This window comes from Dipodomys merriami, unplaced genomic scaffold (assembly GCF_024711535.1).
Source record: "Dipodomys merriami isolate MVZ:Mamm:240054 unplaced genomic scaffold, mDipMer1.0.p SCAF_184, whole genome shotgun sequence".
In the NCBI taxonomy this organism is placed as follows: Eukaryota; Metazoa; Chordata; class Mammalia; order Rodentia; family Heteromyidae; genus Dipodomys; species Dipodomys merriami.
Genome location: NW_027203204.1, coordinates 1882133 through 1894862, shown reverse-complemented (window position 1 = coordinate 1894862; position 12730 = coordinate 1882133). Strand labels below are relative to the sequence as shown.

Sequence of the window (12730 nt, the reverse complement as noted above, 5' to 3'; positions counted from 1 at the left end):
TTCTAAAGGGAATTTTGCAGCTGGTTCCATCTGCCTTTTCCTGCCTTTTCCTCTCTTCTTCTGCCCATGCAGATTTTCTCCGCAGACCCACCCTGCACTCATTCCCCAAGTTCCAATCTCCCGTGCACACTACCATGTTGGTATTCTCTGCTTCTTGGTGACACATAATTCATCATGTCTCCCATCCTGTCCCGGGCAGAAAATGCTCCGAGAGTTTTGTTGATTTGCACCAACTACTCCTACAACCTTTAACACTAATACTTTTTAGTAGTAATTCCTTCAGAGGACATTTTGTGAAATGGACTTAGATTTCATGCCAAAGTTTTACCCCACTATGTGTTGAAAGGAACTGTCTCTGTTAAGAGCAGGTTCAAATGTGCTACTCTGCATGTTAATTGTGTTTATGCATATTGTCTCTACGCATTTTAAATTCTAAACTGGACTTCCCTGCTGTTCCATGTACCTCTGGGCTGTTACACATCACCCTGAGTGGTGTCTGAGGGGAAAGTAGTCAATGCTCATGTTACATTTATTCAAACACCAGCTCACATGCCTTAGACATGGAGAACGGTATACCAATCATTTTGGCTTAAGTGCTTACTGTACTCCAGATACTGATATATAAGGGCTTTTTAATGTTTAGATATCATAAAAACCTCAGAGTCAGATATTCTTGATTCTAGAGTCATGTTAGAACACAGAGAGGTAATGTAACATATGCAAAGTCACACAGTGAATGAACAATAGAGGCAGGACTCAAATGTAGCTTATGTGTCTCTAGAATGTACGATTCTAAACACCACTCAGCACTGACTTACCAGCAAGATCTGGCAGGAGTTGGCGGGGGAAGGGGCCGATGTGGATCAAACTTGGGCCTTATCCAGGCTAAACACGTCCTCTACATTGTAAGGGCCAATGACAACAATTTTTAGATAGTTTCCTTCCAAATTTCCTGGCAAGTCAGAAGATCATTCAGATGTCCTTGCAGAATCCTGTCTACAAAGAAGTTTACATATCTAGCTATTTTCTGTAATCAACTCCTTATTTAAAGGAGCTATGCTTTGAACTCCTTTTGAAAGAAAACCAGCTCACACCAATTTTTTTTCCCAGTTTGGCATGCATGCCACCATCCAACCAAGTACCTATAGTCTGTGCATGAAACACACACTTGTCTCTGGGTTTTCAATATCAGAACATCATAATGAGCTTGATTCTTCATAAAACCCTTTGAACACACAAATCATTCTGGATGGTAATTTTCTCTTTAGATTTCTGAGTTCATTGGATTTCACACATAAATTATGTGCTAAGAAAATCAGGATTTCTCTTTTCCTCTCTAAAATCAAGATCTCAGGGTATGCTAATGTGTGGCAAACAAGCAATTATTTCTCTCATTAAATCTCTCATATTCTTAAAGTTTTCCTCATCTCTATGGTTGTTTTGGCGATAGATGATGGCTTTCGATTCTTTGAACAGTTTAGTGGCCCTTTCTGAAATCATATGACTTTGTTAAAGAGTGAAGGTTTATTGAAAGGTAGTACAATGGTAGGTCTGGAACTACCAGCTTCTTTATGTGACTAGAGGACCACAATCTCCAATAAGTTTGATTCTATGTCAATATTCCACTAGGAAGCAAAGAGAGAAGAAAATAAGACAGGATTCCTTGCCTTCCAAGGGCTAATTCAGAATTTCTTGGAAGCTAATTGGATTTCTTCCTTGTGTCATAAATGGTCGTTTGAAATCCTACCACCAAACTGTAGCTCTAGTTCCTTTGACTTCACACATCTCCTTCAAGAGCTTGAAAAACCTGCTAGGTCAAGGAAATTCAGCTCAGAATCTTCTTGAAATTAGGTCTCATGTCATTTATGCTTTGACAAACAAGTAGGATCTTTAACACAATTCTGTTAGGTATTATTCCATCAGTGGATTAGGAAATTGAAACTCAAATTAATTGGTCAGAGAAATAGCAGAACTTTTAATTTGTACATTACATAACCCAAGACTTTTCATATACATATATGTAATCTTATCCAACTAAGGTGATCTTACATTAGTCTGATGAGATTCCTTTTTGGTTAAATCTCTCCAGGACCCTCCATCCCACTCAGAATGAAAACACTCTCCTTTTCTTCTTGACCTCATTTCCTTCAGTCATTTAGTCTCTCACTATATGGGTGTTCACTGGTTCTATGATCTACAGTCCTGTTTATACCTCTAGTCCTTTCTCCATATCCTTCTTCCAGAACCTGAAGGGTCTGTCTCCTTCTTCACCTGATCTCAATAGAGGTACCACTTTTCAGAGGGGCCTTCCCTCTGAAGCCACAACTCTCCCCTCCTGCCAAGTCACTTCTTTCTACCATAGTACTGTTTTACCTTTTTCTTGGTCCTTATTTTTAACCATGTTCCTTCTATTTGTTTACTTATTTATTGTTAGTCTCCTTCTCTAGACTGCAGTGTAAGCCAATGAGAGTGGTGATGGTATGTTTTGGTTCTTTACCCCTGCTCCTAGAACTGGCCCTGGCATTTTAGCAGGTGTTCACTACATACGTGCAGAATAAATTAACACATTTAGCAATGCCTTAATGTTTTAGCCTTCTTTTAATAAATTCTCCCTAGGTAACTTCACCCACCTGTACTCTACTCTCATTATTTTTCTCTATTCTAGATCTTTGTTTCTGAGATGACCAGCTAAAAGCTGCACTGCCTTTTTTCCCTCCTATTTTATTATTTAACTTAAATTTCTATCATTAAAGATATTCTTAATCTTTGTGTGATAAGAGCAAAGAGACTCACATTCTTAGTATAAGATGCCAATACATTTTTTATATTTTACATTTAGAAGGGACTTAAGAGTTGGTCTATTTCAAATTCATGACTTTGAATGTTAAAAAAAAATAACTCAGAGTCCAAGGTAATAACTGCTGAAAGTCTCAGAGATAGCATGTAGTAGAATTCAAAATTCCTAAGTTATATTCTCTGTCTTCTCTATCCTTTTGCTGATATATTTATAGATAAGATAGCTAGCTAGATAGATAGATAGATATCACATACCAAGACATTCACCCTTTAAAAGTAGTAAATTCAGCCAGATGCTGGTAGCTCACAGGTATAATCCTAGCTACTCAGAAGGCTGAGATCTGAAGATTGTGGTTCAAAGCCAGCTGGGGTAGAAAAGTCCATGAGACTCTTATCTCTAATAAACTATTTTAAAAAAGCCAAAAGTGGCTCTGTGGCTCAGGTGGTAGAGCACTAGCTTTGAGCAAAAGAAACTTAGGGGTAGCACCTACATCCAGAATTCAAGCTTCAGCACTGGCAAAAAAAAGTATTAAATTCAATGGGTTTTAGTTATTCATAGAATTTTGAAATCATCACTACTATTTAATTTTAGAACATGTCTAGCACTCTCCAAAGAAATGTCATATTTCCTAGTATCCACTTTTAATATCTCCTTCCTCCTTCCTCCTCTTTTTCAACTCTAGGAAGTCACTAACTTACTATCTTTATGGAGTTGCTTATTCAGGATATTTAATGCAAATACTATATATATATATATATATATAGTTTATGTCTGCCTTCTTCCATCTATATTAATTATTCCAAGGTTCATCTGCGTTGTAGTACTTACCGTTTTGTTTTGTTTAACCAAACTCTTTTTCCCCAACTACTTCACTTCCATATTTGTCTTTAGCACAAAATTAAACCGGAAATCAAAAGTTAAAAAAATAACCACTAAATATCTGACTTAGATCTAGTTAGTTATGAAGGAAGGACAAAGTCTATCATGTGCACAGATGCTTCCTAGATATGGAATTTTAAGAGGACTTATAGATGAGCTCTCTAATTTTACTATGTAGTTCTTTTTTTTTGCTGTTTGTATTCTTTTTTTTTAATTGTGAAAATACTGTACAGAGGGGTTACAATTACATGGGCAAGATAATGAGTACATTTCTTATCAAGCATTGTAGCCTCCTCTTGTTTCCCCTTCCCATCCCTGCCCATCCTCCCCCTACCCCCCCTACCCAACCTTCCTCCCCCCCCACCAAAGTTGTAAAGTTCATTTTTCCACATAACGACTTGTATATCTCATTGTTGCAATGGATCCACCTGTATCCCTATTTAAACGATTTGTTTTTTCCCTTCCCCTCCACAAATTATACCAAACTCAAATACAGTGAAAGCAGGGGTTATACTGTGGGGGAGGGACATACAAAGCAACAAAGAAATAATCTTATAAATGTGTTAGAAACAATCACCTGAAAGAAAAAAAAAAACATTTGAATACATATCTTAGGGTTCATGTCCCTGACATCAACTTATATGAACTTTTCTGCTTGACTCAGACATCTACTAGTTATTGCAAATAAGGGAAACCATGGGACCTCTGTTTCTTTGGGCGTGGCTTACTTCACTTAATAGAATTTTTTCCAAGTCTTTCCATTTCCTAACAAATGGGGCAATGTCATTCTTTCTGATGGAGGCATGGAATTCCATTGTGTATATATACAACATTTTCTTGATCCATTCATCTACTGAGGGGCATCTGGGTTGATTCCATATCTTAGCTATGGTAAATAAGGCTGCAATAAACATAGTCGTGCTGGTAGCTTTAGTGTGGCCTTGTTTGTGATCGTTTGGGTAAATGCCCAAAAGTGGGATTGCTGGGTCATAGCTCTATGTGGAGTCTTTTGAGGAACCTCCATACTGCTTTCCAAAGTGGTTGAACAAGTTTACACTCCCACCTGGGGGACAGTTTTGCCATCCTATAAGGCTTTCCCTCAAATCCCTGTGAGATTGGATACAAGTTGCCAGCTTGGGTTGATCATCTGAAAACTAGCATCCTTCTACCCGATTTTCCCTTCTTTTCTGTTCCAATCTGTTAGTTCATTTCTACTCTTTGTCATTATTCTAAAATAAACAACTTATAGGCAAAGCCTTTGACTTGGGCTCTACTTTCGATCATTAGTGGTATTATTTATTAGAACATTTGTTCCTAAGAATAATTGCCATCTGGAATATCCACGCCCTGATCTGCCAGTCTCCAATGTGAAAATCACACTGGATGGTTTCAGAACTTCAGAGGGCAACACTGTGGACAAGGAACTTTGCCTTGCTGGAAGGCATGCTTATCCCTGTTTCCAGTGTAAGCTCTGACCTGAGGTCAGTGACTTTTCTTTTTGCACTCAGTTATTTTCAAACTGTGGTTGCAATATCCATACCAGACTTATTATCAAACCTGTCCCAAATGTTTCTCGCTACTCTCTCACAATTCATGACCTCAGAAGCTTAAACAAGTGTATGTGATCATAGAAGTACTGTAAAAGAGAGTACTAAAAATAATATTGCCTTTCAATACCAGTTAGTTTGGGAACATGATATAACTTTTATTTCCAATGAAGGTCATTACATTCCTAACGACACCTTACACACTACAACATGCATTACTTGTCTCATATTGTTACTCATATTTTCCTTCAGTGGATGTATGTCAATGTGAATGCTTTTGTGTGTGTAGACAACTTACTTTCCTAAGTAATTCATCTTGAAACAAAGTGCAAATCATGACCACCTGTAAACTGGGAATCGGAAGCACTTCCTTTAACTATGTGTTGCTTCTCACTTGGGAATAGTTTTTAAACTCTCATTATCCCCTTCTACTTTTGTCATGTAAACAGGTGGTTAACACATACACTCCAGGAAAGAAGATCTGGCTGGAAGGTGTGCTGACCACCTCGGCAGGAGGCACAAACAATCTGTCAGATTCCTATGCTGCAGGATTCTTGTAAGTAACACCTGTCATTCCACTCCCAGGGACTTTGAAGATGGATGGACAGGGAACTGTGATATGTTCACCATTCTGCTCATTGCAGCAATAGGCTCATTTCCTCTTCATCTATTCTTTTAGGAAAATACTTACCCATTTCACAAACACTGATTAACAGGGTCTTCCCTTCTCCACTGTGGTAGAACACCTGTTTTTCAGCCTCATGTGGTCTTTCCATAAAAGGAAAGTGATAGACATGCAAAGGAATGAAGAATTCTCTGACTGGGACTGCCATGGAGCCGTGACAGTCATGTGATGGCCTTGAGTCATCACAGGGTGGGGGGGGGGAGAGGTTTACTCTAATTTTATGGGTGAAGATGGTGGTGGCAGAGGGGAGACATTTCAGGTGAAAGAAACATTTTGGGGTAAAGCGTAGTTGAGGGAACAATGATGAATGAGACTAAAAGTTTTGTTCACTGCATGGTTATCATGAGGGCTTAGGCTAGGGAGAGAATTTACCACCTGATCATGAAAGGTCTTAAAATCTACACAGAGGAAATGAAGCCTTGCTTATATCAAGCTATGGCAGCATTTGGAGAATATGACCTGTGTTGTAAGACTGTGACTGTGGCAATAAGATGCAGAAGCAGCTGGAAGAGATGAGAAAATGATCTTGAGAGCTACTGTTGTCATCTAGGAGACAACACAGGAAAAGCCAGGAGCCTGTGTGCTTCTCCCAGGCCTGCCAGTGTCATGTGCTAGGGACAGAACCGTGGATGTGCGACATGACTTTTTCCTGATCCACCATAGTCCTTTGACTCTGGCTCTCAGGCTGAGCCATGTCTCCCTAATTCTGCAGCTTTGCCCTCAGCTATGTGTTTTGCTACTGCCAGCTGGTCCTAATTATACAGATGCAGTTCCTCTTCATTGAGACAAGTTTCTTTAATATATTGGTAAAGGACAAATCAGACCAGCCAAGGAGATTGCCTTTACAGATGGAATCCTGTCACATGCAGATGAAGATGAGTCCATGTAATTCACCGTGATGCCCTCCCTGGATTCTTCCATATCAATATCTCAGCTTCTAATATTGTGTAGAACAGAAAAGTCATCCAATAGCATGGATCAAATGAATGAAATGGAGTGCATCAGCATGTAATACCCTGTGGCTGAGAGATTCCTTTCAAAACCACACTCCCCACACTGGTTTAATATGAGCTCTAGTGCAAGGATGAGAAGCTAGGTTGGCAATAGGTAGTAAAGGAAGACCTTTGCAACCACCCCAGAAATGAGTTTTGTCATGCTGTCACCACATGACCCTGCTTTGAGGCCCAGCAAGCAGCTCAATTATATTGTATTTTCTTGAGTACTCTTCCCCTTGTGGAAATGAGAAATATGACTAATTGTCATGGAAGCAGCTGGAGCAGACATCTTCCTTCTTATGAACACCAGCCAGATCTATCCAGGGATCTCTGTATTCATCTCTGTGTTTACGTTGCAGCACACAGATAAAAGTTCAGATTCTCAATGCTTGGTTAGACAGAGATCAGATAAAATTAGTTTATTCTGCTTCTGGTCTTCCTCCTATCTCCTTGTCATCCATGTAGCCTTAACTCCACTGACAGCACTCAGCAATGTGCCCTTCAAGTCTAGTTCTCTAAGGGACTTACATTGTTTTCTGTGTCCTGGGGGGGGGGGGGGGGGGAAGGGAAGGCATTCCAGGAAGCTCCAATAAACTAGCACATGATTGAGAAGAAGGCATTTCCCGTGTGTGTGTGTGTGTGTGTGTGTGTGTGTTTGTCTGTGTGTGTTTGTCTGTGTGTGTATGTCTGTCTGTGTGTGTCTGTGTCTGTGTGTGTCTGTGTCTGTGTGTGTCTGTGTTTTCAGTAACCAAAAGCACATGAAAATGCATGCATGAATCAGACTTCTCTACCAAGAACTCAGAAGTAGTGTCTCTCAGTCAGGACTTTGAGATCCTTTGGCATTCTGTAAATATAATCTTAGCATGCTATTGTGTCCCCAACACCTAGTAAAGTCTAGCATATACATTGAAGCATTCTTGATGGGGTATACTAGTCATTTTTACCACCTTTCTTTCTATGAACAAACAAAGAAATCTTTAAAAATAAACAAAACAGCCCTCTTCCTCCCTTTCTAAGGGGATGAAATGGGATTCATCACTAACCATTCTACTGTACGTATCTGGGGATAGCTGTGATTCTGGCCATGTCCCTTGAATAGCATAGATTCTGGATACACATACTGGAATACAAGCTTGGGTACATATTCCTCCCTCTCGGCTCAGTCTCTTTAACAAACTGCTAGCAAACTTCATTTTCACTAATTAACATTTGTTGAACATATATTCTACGCAAGTCACTGTTAGGCTGTGGAAGGGTCTCAAACAAGAATTTGATAATATTCCTGGAGATGTGACTGCACAGATATTTACAATGCTTTAACAATGACTTCCCTAGTTATGCAAGCATTCTTTGATGGTATCCTCAATGCTGAGAGTAATATATAACATTTAAGTTGATTCATATTATCAAATAAGTAATACATGACTGGACAAATGGAATCTTTTCACATGCAAAAAACACTATGATACAGCCTCATATTAATAGATAGAAGCTGCCTGTGGAGGGTTCACATACACGAGATTGTGTATTTACTCATCCTTTGGTTTTATTTTTCTTCCATTCAAGAAGCATAGAAATTGAAGGTGAAAGGCCACACTTGTCTTCATAGATGTATACTTGTTAGATATTGACCCTATTGTATTTTCCTTTTTCCACATGAAAAGCACACTGATTTAGAAGCAGAATTCATGCCGTTGTTCCACTATAGCATATCCTCGACAAGTTATTTACTACTGTGCCTCAGTACTGAAAGAAAAGCTTAACTGGGTAGCCTGACTTCACAGGCTTGCCAAATTAATTAAAATAATAAAAGCAAGTCGCTTAGCAATGTGGTGTTCCAAAAGTCATTTCAGTTCTCTAGGTCACAATGTCCCCATCTAGACAAAAACAAACGCACACGTGCGCACGAGCGCACGCGCACACACACTCACATACACAAAGGTTCTGCTATGTTGTAGTCAGAGTTTCCTTTCTATTCAAACTTTTGTTTTTGTGTTTTGCTTTGCCTTCTGTTTTGCTTTTGTGAGTCTAATCGTCAGTAAATGTGTTCGTTTTTATGAGTACAAACTAAAATTGTAAATGTGAAAAAGATTTGAAAATATGAACAATATTTATTCATAAAATAGGAATTAGCAAAGCTCTTTATTCCAGCAAAGGAAAAAAAATCTTAATTCTTCTACAAGTCATGGGTTTGGAGCTCCATATGGTTTTAGATTTGAGAAATCTAACTCTGCGTAATTTTTCCCATGTGCTGAATGGTGATTTGCAGAGTTCCTAGAATCTAATTCTCTCCAGATATATTTCAACCTAAAGAGTCCTGAACACCTACAGTGTTCCAGAAACTGTGATGGGTATTTTGTGTGTGAGTTCAAATGTTGTGTCTATGCCTGATGAACTTGAACCTGATGGGGGAAAGCATGGAGACAATGAATGGCTGATGTACTAGGTAGGAGTGGGCACCCATAAGAATCCTGAGAAAGGAGGGAGGGAGGGCCTATTGTTGGCTGGGCAGCAGAGTTGAGGAGATTTGGAGATTAAGATGAATAGATGGGAAGAAATTTTCCAAATGGCCAGAGGTGAGGTAGAGAAGTTAGGAAGGCAATTCTAGGCAGCAGTTAAAACATGTATAAAGCCTCAGATAAGAGCAAGAGAGTATGTCATATCTGGTGCTTCCAGAGTAAGTTTTAAGTAGCTCAGAGTCTTGGAGATGAGGTTGATGGTAAAATAAAACAGTCCTCTCCCCACCCCCAACATACACACATGACTGGGACAGACTGGGACAGACGAGTGCTTTATCTTTCATGTGAAGGTTGAATCTCTAAGTCGCATGTTTTCCACATATATTGTTTGATTACAATTAGAATTCTCCCTAACTTTCAGAAGTAGGTGAAAAATGACCGCATGAATGCATGACTGAACTGAATGTGTAAATAACAAAGTCAGATTCAGCACCCTCTAGGTGCTGGAAGCACCTAGAGGGCAGCACTTTGTGAAGCATGTAATACATGTGTGATCAATCCAAGTCTTCCATCATAGCTTACATGTGAAGGGAGCATGCTTGGATCCCCGAGGAATTCATTGTGATGCCAAGGGAAGGGCGTACACTGCCAGTATTGCTGATGAGAGATGCCAAGGACTGGACTATGCTTGCAAAGGTCGTAGTTGTGTAGGTTATGGTGGAAAGTACATGTACATCAGCAGACTGCAAGCAGAGATGTTTAAGGATGGACTGTGTAGAGTCCAGATTCTGTGCTTGTATGTGTGTGGCCAGGAAGAAGCGCAATAGGCTTACTGGTGGCTGGTATGTTTATTAGTATTATAATGACACAAGGTAAGTGATTAGTAGCAATGACTTTATGCCCAAGGGTAATTCCTTTTATTCCCCTGTAAAATAATGACACTAGTTTTAATAATCACTGAAATCTCTTGCAGCTGTGTGTTCAATATTTAAAGTAATGTTCTCCTTTAAAGTATTTAATTAAATTTGATGGTGGAAGGTTAGTGTGGTTTTGCATGTCACAAACTGATCTACACTGAGTTTGTTAGATGCCTTTTGAAAAATGTACTAATGTAACTTTTTTCTCTGTCTTGTAGATGGCTGAACACTTTAGGAATGCTGGCCAATCAGGGCATTGATGTGGTGATACGGCATTCATTTTTTGACCATGGCTACAACCATTTGGTGGACCAGAATTTTAACCCATTACCAGTAAGTATGGGATAAAGATTCCCAACCCCTTTTCCATCTCATTCCATTCTTTTCGTCATGCCATTTTTCCACACTGGAAGAATTTCTCTTCTTTTGCCAGTGTCAGTTCATTGAATAAATCACAGAGTAGCATCTAACTTTTGTTTCCTTGATCCATTTTACAGACTGTGGTTTCAACACACACACACACACACACATGCACACACACACACACACACTTGCATGCACACATGTACATAATGCATGTATATATGTTTTACTATTATCTTAACAAACTTTGCACAATTGAGTTTCCTCATCTACTTGTGGCCTGTTTGAACTCTGCTTGAGAGTGAATTTTTCCAGATTGTTTTCTTTTAATGCTAATAGGAGACATTAGTTAATGTCAGATGCAGCATGTTGAAAGCAGATGGGAGAGTGCTAGCCAAGGTTTGATACAGTAGGAGCCCATCTCTGGGGGCATGGCTCAAGGGCATTTACAGTTCAATGTTGACCCCTGCGTGATAATGAGGGGACAATGTTCTCTGAGCATTAACTTCTCTAGGAAAGTAAAAGAAAGCAAAGAATTAAAGGGGAAAAATGCAGCATTTTATTTATTAGCCAACTGGAGAAATCCCACTTAGTCTAGAAAGGCTATATGTTTCAGAACTATTAAGTGAGTTACTCTTACACACAACCTATCATCATGATGAAGGGGCCAACTCTCATCAACTCATAAGACTTCAGAGCTGAGGTTTGCTTTGATACAATCTGCTTATGCCTCATTTAATGAAGGTACTAATAGCCTGGGGTGGGTGGGCAAGTAGGAATGTAGAGCCAGCTCTAGATCATGCCTTGAACCCTAATCCGGCTATTTCCATGCCTTCCTAAGATCCATAACAAATAAACACATACTACAATAGTGCATATCCATGCCATTTGTTTTCTTTGCCTATTTCTACCCCATTCTCTTTATCTTCCACACTGTGATCCAGAAGGCTCCGAATCCCAGAACAGGAAACAGCCTGACACTCAACTGCACCATTTTGTGTGTGTGTGTGTGTGTGTGTGTGTGTGTGTGTACCGGGGCTTGAACTCAGAGCCCCTTACTCTAACATGGAACCATGATGCTCAGATATCAACTTCTTTAATAGCTAGGATTACAGGCAAGAGCCACCAGTGCCTATCAACAGTGCTGTTTCTACATCTCCAAAGAATTCTTCTAGAGTTGAGTACTCAGTAATTACTGTATCACTGGGTATTCATGACCCCAAAGACTCCAGGAAAATCACAGATATTCAAACCAACTGTGAGAGATGAATAGGGTCAAAGTATATAATTTGCATGTATAGAAATATCATGACAGAACCCCTACTAGGTACAATTTAATCTATGCCAATTAAAAACCAGGAATTTAGAACTGTTATTTTTTTAAATCAACTGGCACAGTTCCTTTTATTCATAGAATAAAAATGCCTCTCTCAAAGCATGTGTGTGGAGTTGGAGTAAGAAGGAGTGGGGAGAGAGTAGATCCTAGATATTTGGTTTGGTTTGTTTCAACTCACAAATTTGTATAAATTGAAGGAACTAATTAGAAAAGTACCTGTGAAAATGGAAGCATTAAACAAATGTAAAATCGCAGCTGCTATTTGAAATAAATATTTATTGTGCATCAGGCACTGGGGAGGAGATTGGTAATAGATCAATGAATGGATAGATGATATGATCCAGTCCTCACTGTAGATGCATGTCCAAGAAGGGTTTCTCTGGGCAGGTGACAGGTACACCCACTGACAATAAGAAGCCAGATCTGTAACATCACAGAATGCCCCAGGCAGGGGAGAGGTTAAGACACAGGGCAGAAACAAATGGCATATTTATGGAAACTCAAGAATACCAGAGTGCTTGGGGCATGGAAGGATGGAGCTCAGGGGGTAACTGATGAAAGTTTGGTAACCAGGTCAGCTTATGCAGGACAGCTTCTAGTACAAGCTGTACAAAAAGGCCATTGGGTAGCTTCAATTGGAAGTAATGGGATTAAACTTAGGTTTTCAAAGGATCAACCTAGCATGATTCATGCAACAAATTTTAGTTCCCATTTTTTTTTAATGATGCAGATGACATGTCACCATTTTACAG

At 39.4% G+C, this 12730-nt stretch overlaps 1 protein-coding gene across 1 annotated transcript in view; it reads left to right on the top strand.

The window, feature by feature from the left end:
* The window catches only part of LOC138830143 (inactive heparanase-2), a 444295-nt gene that overhangs the window by 321560 nt on the left and 110005 nt on the right, over positions 1-12730 (top strand). Inside the window, exons 8-9 of the mRNA XM_070026578.1 lie at positions 5673-5779; positions 10498-10612. Of these exons, the coding sequence (XP_069882679.1) occupies positions 5673-5779; positions 10498-10612 (222 nt within the window). The remainder of the gene's footprint in view (positions 1-5672; positions 5780-10497; positions 10613-12730) is intronic.